The sequence below is a fragment of the Palaemon carinicauda genome, chromosome 2, assembly GCF_036898095.1.
Source record: "Palaemon carinicauda isolate YSFRI2023 chromosome 2, ASM3689809v2, whole genome shotgun sequence".
NCBI classification, from domain to species: Eukaryota; Metazoa; Arthropoda; class Malacostraca; order Decapoda; family Palaemonidae; genus Palaemon; species Palaemon carinicauda.
The window spans coordinates 193814752-193829751 of record NC_090726.1 but is presented as its reverse complement, the minus strand read 5'-3'; the positions used below and the strand labels follow the sequence as shown (position 1 = coordinate 193829751).

At 32.6% G+C, this 15000-nt stretch overlaps 2 protein-coding genes across 2 annotated transcripts in view; one reads left to right on the top strand and one right to left on the bottom strand.

The window, feature by feature from the left end:
- Positions 1-4934, top strand: part of LOC137622733 (endochitinase-like) — a 9920-nt gene extending 4986 nt beyond the window's left edge. Inside the window, exons 7-11 of the mRNA XM_068353329.1 lie at positions 915-1041; positions 1589-1750; positions 2871-2949; positions 4133-4283; positions 4866-4934. Coding sequence (XP_068209430.1) covers positions 915-1041; positions 1589-1750; positions 2871-2949; positions 4133-4283; positions 4866-4929 — 583 coding nt within the window. The 3' untranslated portion in view covers positions 4930-4934. The remainder of the gene's footprint in view (positions 1-914; positions 1042-1588; positions 1751-2870; positions 2950-4132; positions 4284-4865) is intronic.
- Positions 4935-8810: 3876 nt separating this feature from the next.
- The window catches only part of LOC137622722 (endochitinase-like), a 12179-nt gene continuing 5989 nt past the window's right edge, over positions 8811-15000 (bottom strand). Inside the window, exons 6-10 of the mRNA XM_068353318.1 lie at positions 14036-14162; positions 12743-12904; positions 11555-11633; positions 10857-11007; positions 8811-8952 (exon numbers count right to left, since the gene is read on the bottom strand). Of these exons, the coding sequence (XP_068209419.1) occupies positions 8889-8952; positions 10857-11007; positions 11555-11633; positions 12743-12904; positions 14036-14162 (583 nt within the window). The 3' untranslated portion in view covers positions 8811-8888. The remainder of the gene's footprint in view (positions 8953-10856; positions 11008-11554; positions 11634-12742; positions 12905-14035; positions 14163-15000) is intronic.

The following is a 15000-nucleotide window of genomic DNA, read 5'->3' as shown; positions in this document are numbered from 1 at the left end:
GCGTATGTCTCTAGTGTGTATGTGTGATAGTGTAAACGAATAAATAAATAAACAATTTCATTATAATATCTTTTTTTTTAAAATCTATTAAAACCACGATCACTTCCATTTTAAGATTTACCATTTCATCATAACATATGGCAACATTTAATTCAAATGAAAAAAAATAGAATTCCAACTTAAAGCGGGGTTTACACGGTCGAACGGTTCGTCGAACCCGGTTGTCGAACCTGCTTGTCAAACGGTTCGAAGAGGTGGAGTCAGTCACAAATGCATAAGGTTTGTGGACAATGAAGCCCCGCCCACAAAAGTCAGGCGAGAACAGACTTTCTTCGAACCGTTCGACAAACAGAACAGGCTTTCTTCGAATCGTTCGACGAACAGAACAGACTTTCTTAGAACCGTTCAACAAACAGAACAGACTTTTTTCGAACCGTTCAATAAACAGAACAGACTTTCTTCAAACCGTTCAACAAACAGAACAGACTTTCTTCAAACCGTTCAACAAACAGAACTGACTTTCTTCAGACCATTCAACAAACAGAACAGACTTTTTTTCGAACCGTTCAACAAACAGAACTGACTTTCTTCAGACCATTCAACAAACAGAACAGACTTTCTTCAAACCGTTCAACAAACATTACAGACTTTCTTCGAACCGTTCGTCAATCAGAAGAGACTTTTTTCGAACCGTTCGACGACCAAATACCCCATTCACTTGTTCGAACCTCACTTCAAACACTTGTCTGTCGATCTGCATTCGACATCATTTCAAACACTTGTCTGTCGAACCGCATTCGACGAACCGTTCGAACGTGTAAAACCCGCCTTAATTGTCTGAGATCAAAATGCATTAACCGATAATGATGCTAAAGTTGAATACCATTTACACTTTTCTTTGATGTCCTTTCCAGTGTTTTCGACGCCGTTCATTTCATGGGTTACGATCTCCGAACTTCAGAGGAGGGCTTCACTGACGTTCACTCCCTATTGTACAGACGACCCAATCTTGACTTCTTCATCAACTATGACTATAATGTGGTAAGAGGACGCCTTGTATCTTTTGAGAATATCTTGCTTTATAAGGAATTCGTAAACTCGCTCTAAAAATGTCTCATAATAAAGATCAAGTTTCTCTCTCTCTCTCTCTCTCTCTCTCTCTCTCTCTCTCTCTCTCTCTCTCTCTCTCTCTCTCTCTCTCTCTCTCTCTCTCTCTCTATATATATATATATATATATATATATATATATATATATATATATATATACATATATATATATCCATATATATATCTATATATATATATGTATATATATATGCATCTACTGTATATAATATAGCAAGTGTCTGGCTATATATATATATATATATATATATATATATATATATATATATATATATATATATATATATATATATATATATTCTTAACTAAACAACAACCCTAGTTGGAAAAGCTGGATGCTATAACCCCAAGGGCTCCAACAGGGGAAAAGTAACACTAGTTTACTAGTTTATAAAGAATTCATAAAAATTTAATGAAGTTAGATAAGTAAAACCTAAATCTTTTTCAAACTCCTTTTATTAGAACGACGGGATAATGAAGTGGGTAGACTCAGGATGCCCCCGGCACAAGCTCATCCTGGGCGTGCCCTTCTACGGGCGCAGCTTCACTCTGGTAGATCCTCAGAGGCACGGCTTGCACGCCCTTGCTGCGATCGAATGGGGTGGGTGGTATGACTATGGCAAGGTTAGTTCAATGAATGTGTCTTATTGCAAATAATGAGACCAAATATATCGGAATTTTCAATTGAATTTTATTCAATAATAGACTGGTTATGAGTTTTTGAATTTTAGTAATTTTGATAGTAATAATATCAATGATAATAATAATTTTGTTAATAATAATATCAATAAAAACAATAATTTTGATAATAATAATATCAATAATAATAATTTTGATAATAATAATAATAATAATAATAATAATAATTTTGATAATAATAATATCAACGATGATAATAATTTTGGTAATAATATATTCAATAATGTTAGTAATTTCGATGATAATAGTTTTAATAATAATGATAAAATTTTCAATAGTTTTGATAATTTTGATAATTTAAATGATAGCAATAATTCTATTAATAGTAATATTTTTAATATTTTTAATCATTTTAATCATGTTAATGATAATAACTTTGATGATAATATTTTCAATAGTTTTAATATTTTTATTTCAAATATTTTAAACAATTTTAATAATTTCAATGATGATTTTAATAATGATTTTAATACTACCAATATTTTCAATAGTTCTAATAATTTCAATAATTTCAATGATAATAATAATAATAATAATAATAATAATAATAATAATAATAATAATAATAATAATAATATTAATATATTTTACTTTGTTTTGTCGCGTCAGAAGTGTTATTTTTCTTATATATGAATTAAATATTTTATTCTTTACCTCGATATTGATACAAATTTTTTTTAGATAATAATAATAATAATAATAATAATAATAATATCGTGGTAGGAGACCCTCTTTTAGGCAGGTTGAGTTAAAAGTAATGGCTGCATCGGCAGAGTTTATTTTCTTATCCGGAAAATAGAAAAATTGGATAAGAAAATAAACTCTGCCGATGCAGCCATTACTTTTAACTCAATAATAATAATAATAATAATAATAATAATAATAATAATAATAATAATAATAATAATAATAATAATAATAATAATAATAATACTGTATTGTTCTTTGTTTTGTCATCTTACAAGTCTTATTCTTCTTAGATTAAAATGAGATATTTTAGGTATATATTCTTTACCTGGATACTAAAACAAAAATTTTTTTTTAGATGTGCAAGAGCTTCATAGATGACCCAGGTTGGGCTTGGGGTTATGACGAAGGAGGTCTGGTCCCTTATGCATACAGAGGTAAGAAATCTAATACTACTACTACTCCTACTACTACTACTACTACTACTACTACTACTACTAACAATTATTATTATTATTATTATTATTATTATTATTATTTGCTAAGCTACAACCCTAGTTGGAAAACCAGGATGCTATAAGCCCAGGGGCCCCAACTGGGAAAATCTACTACTACTACTACTACTACTACTACTACTACTTCTGCTACTACTACTACTGTTATTATTATTATTATTGTTATTATTCTTATTACTACTTTCTAAGTTACGACCCTAGTTGGAAAAGCAAGATGCTATAAGCCCGGGGGGCCCAACAGGGAAAATAGCCCAGTGAGGAAAGGAAACAAGGAAAAATAATATATTTGATAAACTACATTTCCTTTCTTAGCAAATAAAAAAACTTTTAGCTTATGGTCACATTTCTTTTTGATCCGTACAATTCTTAATAAATATTTTATCTTTTATTCATTTTCTAAAAATAGTTAACTTGCTGCTCCCTTCTTTCCTTACTGGGCTACTTTTCCTATTTAAGCCTTGGGCTTGTAGCATCCTGCTTATCCAACTAGGGTTGTAGCTTGGCTGTTAATAATAATAATAGATAAACAAATCAAGATTTCATGTATATACTTCATTTAATATTCCCTATTTCCAAGCCTTACTGGGCTGCTTTCCTTGTTGGAGTCCTTGGGCTTGTAGCATCTTGCTTATCCAATCATGGTTGTAGATTGGCTTGTAATAATAGTAATAGATAAACAAGCCAAGATTTCTTATATAAATAGTTCATTTGTTATTCCATTATTTCCTAGCCTTACTGGACTACTTTCCTTGTTGGAGTTCTTGGGCTTGTAGTACCCTGCTTTATCAACCAAGGTTGTAGCTTGGCTATTAATAGTAATAACAATGGATAAATAAACTAAGTTATTACACCCTTTTTCTATGATGGGGTTAAAGATATTCCCTATTGATAATGATAACAATGGATAAATAAACTAAGTTATTACACCCTTTTTCTATGATGGGGTTAAAGATATTCCCTATTGATAATGATAACAATGGATAAATATCCCAAGCTATTCCACCCTTTTTCCTAGACGGGGTTAAAGATATTCCCCAAAACAATATGAAACAAAAAGCGACTAATTTCTCTCGAATTTTTACTCGAACTTCGTCTCTTGTGTTAGATAACTTTTGGGTTGGGTACGAAGACACGGACAGTCTTTCCATCAAGATGAATTACCTACGGGACATGGGTTTCGGCGGGGCAATGAACTGGCAACTGAACAGTGACGACTTCAGTGGGTATTGTGGCCAGGGAAAGTGGCCACTTTTGACGTAAGTGCATTAAACCTCCTTGCGTAAGTGGGAGATTAGTTCGCCATTTTCAGATCAGGGAAAATTGTTGGACTATAGGGATTATCTGAGTCTTAAGGACGATGTATTGAAATACAATATAATAAGCTACTTTTTGTAAGTAACTGAAATATATTAATATAATCGAATAGCAAACGATGCACTTCATAAATTATGACGTAATTACATATGTGTCATTGGAGTTAAAAAGAGTTCCGAACGCGAACATTTTATATATATATATATATATATATATATATATATATATATTTATACATACATATATGAATTATATATATGTGTGTGAATTTATATATATATATATATATATATATATATATATATATGTATATATATATATATATATATATATATACATATATATATACATATATATATATATATATATGAATATAAATATATATATACACACACACACACATATATATATATATATATATATACATATATATATATATATATATATATATATATATATATATATATATATGCACATACATAAAATAAGCCTGATTCTCAAAAATTGCAACATTATTATTCCAGGACGCTGAACGATGGACTTCAGAATTATACTGTGCCAGTTGATTATTCTGAAATAAAGGTATAAGCATAATGATGATTAAGAATTAGCAACTCAGCACTTTCATGAGAGAGAGAGAGAGAGAGAGAGAGAGAGAGAGAGAGAGAGAGAGAGAGAGAGAAGTGTATCTTGATAAAAAACAATTGTTATTGCTTCTCTTCTTCCTTTATCGTGTATTTATCATAATTATTATAACTAGAAAATAGCTCTTAACTGAAAAGTGCATCCCATGGATTTTCATTTGAACCTCACACCTGAAAGAGAGAAAAACTAGAGGGGAAGGTCACCCAACAGAGCGCAGACCCCCTCTTATTTCTCGACCTTGACCTTTGACCTTACCATGTATTAATTGACGTGGATTTTCATACACTTAAATATGAACCAAGTTTGAAGTCTGTGACAACGATGTCCAAACTTATGGCTGATTACGGGATTTGGACATTTTGCTTGACCTTGACCTTTGACCTTTTACCTTCCAAAATCTAATAATTTCCATCTTTTAATTAAGAGATAATCCCTGCGAGTTTCATTACTCTACGATGGAAATTGAGGTCAGGAATCTGTTCACAAACAAACACACAAACAAAACCTCCTTCCAACCTCGTTGGCGGAGGTAATAAGCGAAGGTAAATTAATATGTAAGGGAACCACTCAAATTTAGCCGAAGTTCAGAATTTTGAAATATTACAGTAATCATCGAACGAATGACAAAAAAAAAAAAAAAAAAAAAAAAAAAAAAAAAAAAAAAAAGGACACCGTCATACGCATATGAATTTTTGGGTAATGAAGTTCATGGGTAGTTCATAAAGAAAAAGAGATATAAAATTGGGAATTAATAGAATAAAAAGATTGTTGATTGATATGAAAAGCAGGTTAACGAAAGTTAAGAGGAAATTATTAATTGGAAAAGGATCAGATATTGTTCCATCAGTATCATAGAATCTAAAACCATAAAACAATTTTCCCTGTTGGAGCCCCTGGGCTTATAGCATCCTGCTTTTCCAACTAGGGTTATATCCTAGCAAATAATAGTAATAGTAATACTGGAAAGATGCGTAAAAACCTCAAACAGGTTATTTGGCAAAGCCTTCTGTCCTTTCTTGAGCTAATGAGGTAACAATTCTCATCTGCCCTACGTATTGGGACAACCAGGCTGTACAAGATTAAGCTAAATTCTAATGGCTCAAATAATGTCAGTTTCCTACTGCCTCAGACATTCTGTGTATAGTAGCAGCAGTTCTACATGAACTGAAGGAAGTCTTACCTTTGGAGTTTGGAATGGGCTGGAGAAGCAGTAGTCATACCCTGGTGAGAGGGAGTACCTCCAGAGGTACACTCAGAAACTACACTCTCCCACAAATTACCGAACCAGCGGGTTGTAATTAGGAAAGGGCGGGAAAGGTTGAATCTGTGCGTGCGCACATCCATCTAAATATTTATACGTCATTTTGACGGGTGGGGTACACTAGTTTCAAACTAAACAGAATTGTAAGGAAACGGATATTAAAAATAAAAAGAATGATTAGAGATCTTAAGGAGCAGAAAGACTCTTAATTTTAAAGGCCGCTCATGAATGGCAGAGGCAAGGGACAGTGACATTACCCTATCAAGCAGGACAATGCCCTAGAGACTGACCATATGTATACATACGATCAGCTCCTAAGCCTACTCTCCACCCAAGTTAGGACCAAGGAGGGCCAGGCAATGGCTGCTGATGACTCAGCAACTATTCCTATAAGCTCCCCCAAACTCCCCATCCTTAGCACACAAGAATAAGGTTACAGCGATCAAATGAACCAACGAGATAGAGCGGGATTCGAACACCCGTCTGGCGTTCACCAGTCAAGGACGTTACCACATCGGCCATCACAGAGAATAGATCAAGTATGAAAGTTGAGGCCAAGATCGGTTCTATTATTATTATTATTACTTGCTAAGCTCCAACCCTAGTTGGAAGAGCAGATTGCTATGAGCCCAGGGGCTCCAACAGGGAAAATAGCCCAGCGAGGAAAGGAAACAAGGAAAAATAAAATATTTCAAGAAAAGTAACAGTATTAAAATAAATATTTCCTATATAAACAATGAAAACATTGACAAAACAAGAGGAAGAGAAATAAGATAAAACAGCGTGCCTGAATATACCCCCAAGCAAGAGAACTACCCTAAAACAGTGAAAGACCATGGTACAGAGGCTATGGCACTACCCAAGACTAGAGAACGATGGTGTGATTTTGAAGTGTCTTTCTCCTAGACAGGAGACAATAACACGATCTTAATGCTCCATTTATAAAGTGAAAGTATATACCTAGGCCCTGGGCTAGCCTTTTCATACCACCTTACCTCTAGGGAATCAATTTTGAAACTATTTCATATTTGTCAGAGTACAAAATATTGAAATACGTAATATCGGAGATACATAACTGTAGTCATCATTCTTTTCATACCAAATATTGCTGTTTTTAGCTCCTCTCTAAGGAACCTAGTTGAATTTCAGCTATGTAATTTTTGCGTAATGATTCATATGTAATACGATATGAATGACTTTTACTTGAAAATGAATCTTTGATGCAAAATACAGTGCTATTGATATTCGCCAAAACAAAAGTTTCAAGTGGTTAACCTAACAGTATACTATAAAAGAAAAAAACAACAACATATAAATCAGTTTTCTGATAAAATACACCTCACCATTAAACCTTGTTTGTTGTTATTATTACATTGATTGATTGATTTTAGGTTTTCTGGCATATAAAGTAAGCCCATCTGGCTTCACACAAGCGGATTTTTTGCCGTACGGAAATATTTCCGCTCGTTAAGAGGCATGTCTTCACATCATCGTCATCATCTCCTCCTACGCTTATTGACGTAAGGGGCCTCGATTGGATTTCGCCAGTCGTCTCTATCTTGAGCTTTTAATCCAATACTTCTGCATTCATCATCTACTTCGCGCTTCATAGTCCTCAGTCATGTATGTCTGGGTGTTCCAACTCTTCTGGTGCCTTGTGAAGTCCAGCTGATAGAGAGGATTTTCCCCCGAGCGGCCTCGTAGTTTCTATAAACCGCTATACAGGAACCGCGCGGGTTAGCAATGCACGTGGCTAATAAATCTGCCTCTGGGATCAAGCTCTATAGCGGCCAGCTTTTGAACGGCCACATACAATGTTAAAAAACTGTAAAAATCCTGGAATAAATGTTGCTTGGAATTTACCGTTTTAAAAACGGATATATTAACGCAAAGGAGTTATATTACGGTCACCAACCCGTAAAATAGAATAACAAAGTAGAGTAACATTACGGTCGCCTGTATTTTGCAGAAATACGGATGAGAACAGTATGTTTTTTAAGGGGAATGTCCGATTAAAATTACGTTTTTTCAACAGTGCAGATCTTCATTTATTTCAAATCCGCGCGGCATCAGTCCACTCATGTGAAGAGCATAATGTTACGTCATGTTTCTTTACATACGCACGCACTGAAGTAACGTTGATGCATGAATATTAGTCTTGATACTTTTCTCGGCTCCATGTTTAGTGTTCCTATATTCATGAGATTTTTAACAAGTGGAAGTTAGTAATTGAATGGTAAAATTTGTTACTTTTTCACCATTATCCCTACATTAAGGGGTCGGTTGCCTGATGCGCCCTCTTCCACAAAACCTCTTCTCTTCATACCATCCTTCATCTCGATCTTCTCCCCCTAAGAGGTTCCTCCCAAGCCCTCCTCACTCCCTCTCCACCACCCATACTAAACACTTATTGGTAAATGCAAGTTCTTAAAAGTTTCATGCAGAGTCCAATAGATGGCAGCAGCATGAACTATAAAGAATATAGTTTGTGGTAATAAACTTTTGTGTTTTCATATAACCGATAAAACTAATTCTTAAAACGGCAAAGAACCCAAAACCGAAGTGAATAATCATCTTTAATCATTAGATAATGACACAAAGTTTACAAATAATTAATAATTAACTACAGTAATTCATTAGTTTAGAGAAGCGTGTCGAATGTATTCACTGGAACTGTGTAGTTTTCCAGACCGTAGTTAAGTGTTCTGTAAAAAGAAAAAATGGAAACAGTTACTTCAGTATCAAGCCTCTCTCTCTCTCTCTCTCTCTCTCTCTCTCTCTCACTTCTTCACTAACATGCCTATAAGCTATTCAAATACACGATGTATGAAATATTCGTTTTCTTTGTGCATATATCTAGCATAATGTTATTGAAAGTTATTTAGGGTTTTGGTGGCCCTTTGGTAACGTCCCCAACTGGTGAACGCCAGACTGGGGTTCGAGTCCCGCCCAAACCCGTTAGTTCCTTTGGTCACTGTAACCTCACCACCCTTGTGAGCTAAGGATGGAGGTTATTGGGGAGCATATAGGTCTATCTGCTGAGTCATCAGCAGCCATTGCCTGGCCCTCCTTGGTTCTAGCTTGGGTGGAGAGGGGGCTTGGACGCTGATCATATGAGTATATGGTCAGTCTCTAGGGCATTGTCGTGCACGATAGGGCAATGCCATTGTTACTTGCCCCTGTCATTCATGAGCGGCCTTTAAAACATTTAAGTGGTTATAATAATAATAGCACATATTGTAGTAGTTGATATCGTAATGGTTTATGTAAATCCTTATTATTACAATTACGTATATTAAATTACCATGTGTCAAATATTAGATCACTATGTAGATATCCACCTTTAATTCTGTGTCAAATATTAGATTACTATGTAGATAATAGTATCCACCATTAATTATGTGTCAAATATTAGATTACCATGTAGATAATAGTATCCACCATTAATTCTGTGTCAAATGTTAGATTACTATGTAGATAATAGTATCCACCATTAATTGTGTCAATTATTAGATTACTATGTAGATAATAGTATCTACCATTAATTCTGTGACAAATATCAGATTACTATGTAGATAATAGTATCCTCCATTAATTCTGTGTCAAATATTAGATTACTATGTAGATAATAGTATCCACCATTAATTGTGTCAATTATTAGATTACTATGTAGATAATAGTATCTACCATTAATTCTGTGACAAATATCAGATTACTATGTAGATAATAGTATCCTCCATTAATTCTGTGTCAAATATTAGATTACTATGTAGATAATAGTATCCACCATTAATTGTGTCAATTATTAGATTACTATGTAGATAATAGTATCTACCATTAATTCTGTGACAAATATCAGATTACTATGTAGATAATAGTATCCTCCATTAATTCTGTGTCAAATATTAGATTACTATGTAGATAATAGTATCCACCATTAATTGTGTCAATTATTAGATTACTATGTAGATAATAGTATCTACCATTAATTCTGTGACAAATATCAGATTACTATGTAGATAATAGTATCCTCCATTAATTCTGTGTCAAATATTAGATTACTATGTAGATAATAGTATCCACCATTAATTCTGTGTCAAATATCAGATTACTATGTAGATAATAGTATCCACCATTAATTGTGTCAATTATTAGATTACTATGTAGATAATAGTATCTACCATTAATTCTGTGACAAATATCAGATTACTATGTAGATAATAGTATCCTCCATTAATTCTGTGTCAAATATTAGATTACTATGTAGATAATAGTATCCACCATTAATTCTGTCAAATATTAGATTACTATGTAGATAATAGTATCCACCATTAATTCTGTCAAATATTAGATTACTATGTAGATAATAGTATCCACAATTAATTATGTGTCATATATTATATTACTATGTAGATAATAATATCCACAATTAATTCTGTGTCATATATTAGATTACCATGTAGATAATAGTATCCACCATTAATTCTGTGTCAAATATTAGATTACTATGTAGATAATAGTATCCACCATTAATTTTGTGTCAAATACTATTGTTATCATTACTAAGAGCATTGCCAATTATCAGTAACAATAAGGCATTTAAACTAACCTGAGGAGAGGGTATGTGCCCTGCCCGCAATACCCAGTATAATCATCGGTGTTGATTCGCCAATTCATGACTCCACCAAATCCTTGTTCTCGAATGTAATTCATCTTGATCATGAGACTGTCAGTGTCTTCGTAACCAACCCAGTCCAGATCTAAGCAATGGAAGTAAAATGTATCGCCATCAGGTTATTATTATTATTATTATTATTATTATTATTATTATTATTATTATTAGCTAAGCTACAACCCTAGTTGGAAAAGCAGGATGCTAACAGTCCAATGGCTCTAATGGGAAAAATAGCTCAGTGAGTGTGTGTGTTTGTGTGTGTGTGTGTGTTTGTGCGTGTGTGTGTGTGTATGTTTATAATATAAATCATACGCAAACTTTCAAGAAGTTTCAATGACCGGGATGCTGTGAAGTGATATTTCAAATTTCGTTTGTTTTTGGACGAAACAATTTGAAAGAGGCAAATCGTAACATCACCTCAAAATGCAGTGTTCGGAAAAAAAATTCGGATTCTGATGATAACTTACTTTTCAGATTACAAATTGTAAACCAATTTCTAGTTCAATGATCTTTTATTTGTGTTTTAAAGATTAATAATGGGTTAAAATGAAAATAGAGAAGGAAAAGGTACCCCAAAGCAATTATTCAAATAATTAAAAAATATTAAAACGAGATATTGATTTCATAATTACCTCTGTAAGCCCACGGTACCAGTCCTACGTCGTCATATTCCTGAACCCATCCAGGTTCGTCTAGGATATTCCTGCAAATCTGGAACGAAAAGAATTTTTTATCTTGTTTTTTTACTTTTACAATTTTTTGTATTATTCGCAAGTGGTTCTTTCGGCTTTTTCTCTCTTTTTTTTTTTACATTATTTATTCATTTACTTATTTTATTTTTTTTTGCATTATTCGCAAGTGGTTCTTTCGGCTTTTTCTCACTTTTTTTACATTATTTATTTATTCATTTTTTTTTTTTTTGCATTATTCGCAAGTAGTTCTTTTGGCTTTTTTTTAATGTTAACAAGAGTTGTCAAAATATTTTTAAAACACTTTTTTTAATATGAAGAGTTTAATTATTGAAATTGGCTGATATTTTCATAAATCTGGTCAAGATTCACCAAGAATAAAATGGGTGAAATCAAAAACATTTAATAGCATATCATTTCTACTACTCCCTATCCAAGCTACAACCCAAGTTGGAAAAGTAAGCTGCTATAAGCTCAAGGGCTCCAACAGGGAAAAATAGCCCAGTGAGGAAAGGAAACAAGGCAATAAATAAATTGCAAGAGATGTAATGAACAATTAAAAAAGAACACCTTAAGAACAGTAATAACATGAAATAGATCTTTCATATATAAACTATAAAGAAAAGACTTATATCAGCTTCTTCAACAAAAAAACATTCGCTAGAAATTAACTTAGAGATCAATTAAACGACTTCAATGATATAACATGCTCATATATATATATATATATATATATATATATATATATATATATATATATATAGATATATATATGTATATATATACTGTATATATCTATATAGATATACATATATATACTGTATATATATATATATATATATATATATATATATATATATTTACTGTATATATATATATATATATATATATATATATATATATATATATATATATATATATACTGTATATATATACAGTATATATATATATATATATATATATATATATATATATATATATATATATATACATATACCAGTGTATGTTCATATGTATGTATGCATTTGCTTCAATGAAAATCTACGTATATATATAGACACATTTTGCACCAAAGCACGGCAATCCAAGAGTAGATCTCTTATCTACAACAAACTTTACATTTCCCCTCACCTCGTTATAGTTGATCCAACCCGCATTGCCAAATTTCGCCGGGGCATGGAGGTTATGCCGGGCAGCGTCTAGGAGAGTGAAAGTTCGTCCATAGAAAGGGACTCCCAGCATCAATTTATGTCGAGGACAGCCATTATCAACCCATTTCATGATGCAGTCGTTCTAGATTTAAAAGACGAATAAATGGGTTTAATTATATCGTTGATATTTGATTTAACGATTTAAGTTAGGTGTTATTTTCAATGGAGAGTCTTTCTGGAAGTCTGAGATGTAGAGACGTTTAAAATCAGCCAATCAAAATCGTTCATTGGTGAAGGGATTGATTCTCATTGGTCAATTTTACACAGGTTTTATCTACTATTATATTTCATTGCTAACCTCTCTCTCTCGCTCTCTCTCTCTCTCTCTCTCTCTCTCTCTCTCTCTCTCTCTCTCTCTCTCGAAGTCAGAGATGTAGAGACGTGTTCAAGATCAGCCAATCAAAATCGTTCATTTGTGAAGGGATTGATTCTCATTGGTTAATTTTACACAGATTTTATAGACTATTATATTTCATTGCTAACCTTTCTCTCTCTCTCTCTCTCTCTCTCTCTCTCTCTCTGACTTGACATTATCAAGATATGGAAATTTCACGAAATGGTAGGCCTAACCCGTAGCGAAGATAGAATTTTTTTTTTTTTTTTTTTTTTTAAATGGATGTGGTTTTGTCACCTTTATTATTGTTTCAGAATGATTGATAATATAGGAGAGATCTTTGCAACTTGGTTTGAACCAATTTTAAAAAGAAAATTGCACTTAAAAGGAGAAAAGTCTTATACATTTAATCTTAATTCAGAAATATATGCTTAAAATATTCTTAGCCATATCCATGACATAAATCTTATGTATTTAATCTAAATTCAGAAATATATGCTTAAAAATATTTTTAGCCATATGTATTTAATCCAAATTCAGAAATATATGCTTAAAATATTCTTAGCCATATCCATGACATAAATCTTATGTATTTAATCTAAATTCAGAAATATATGCTTAAAATATTTTTAGCCATATGTATTTAATCCAAATTCAGAAATATATGCTTAAAATATTCTTAGCCATGCTCAAAAAAGAAAAATATCATATATTTAATCTCAATTAAGAAATATTTTTAGAAAACCTTCTTACTCATACCAAAGGGACTTAGAAAAATATCAGAAATATTTAAAAAAAAAAAAAAAAAATCTTAACCATACAAAATTAATAGATAATTTAACTATGTCAATGGAATAAAGCAAATCAAACACTCCTCACCACATTACTATAATAGAAAATGAAGACATCAAGGTTTGGCCTCCTATACAAGGGAGAGTGCACATCAGCAAAACCTTCTTTTTCGCTTCTTAAGTCGTAACCCATGAAATTCACGGAATGCAGTGACCTGGGAAATACAGAAGAAAAAATATACAGGTTCACGTCTATTTTGTTTCTAAGTACGCTGTATAGATTTCCATATGCACATATAGAAAATAAATAAATGAGTTAATAGATGGATAAGTTGGTAGGTAGGTAGGTAAGTAGTTGAGAGAGAGAGAGAGAGAGAGAGAGAGAGAGAGAGAGAGAGAGAGAGAGAGAGAGAGAGAGAGAGAGAGAGAGAGGGTCATTAATAATCCATTGTATAGAAATCCATATACATAAGTAATTCGTGGGAGAAATAGATAGATAAGATAGAGAGAGAGAGAGAGAGAGAGAGAGAGAGAGAGAGAGAGAGAGAGAGAGAGAGAGAGAGAGAGAGAGAGAGAGAGGGTCATTAATAATCCATTGTATAGAAATCCATATACATAAGTAATTCGTGGGAGAAATAGATAGATAACATAGAGAGAGAGAGAGAGAGAGAGAGAGAGAGAGAGAGAGAGAGAGAGAGAGAGAGAGAGAGAGAGAGAGAGAGGGGGGGTCATTAATAATCCATTGTATAGAAATCCATATACATAAGTAATTCGTGGGAGAAATAGATAGATAACATAGAGAGAGAGAGAGAGAGAGAGAGAGAGAGAGGCCTATTCAAAGTCCGTTGTATAGATATATACTTATATAATTTCTTAGAGAAATATATAGATTGATAGGTAGATAGGAGAGAGAGAGAGAGAGAGAGAGAGAGAGAGGGGGGGGCATTCAAAATCCGTTGTATGGGAATCCATATACATATATAATTCTTGAGAGAAATAGATATATAACATAGGAAGGAGAGAGAGAGAGAGAGAGAGAGAGAGAGAGAGAGA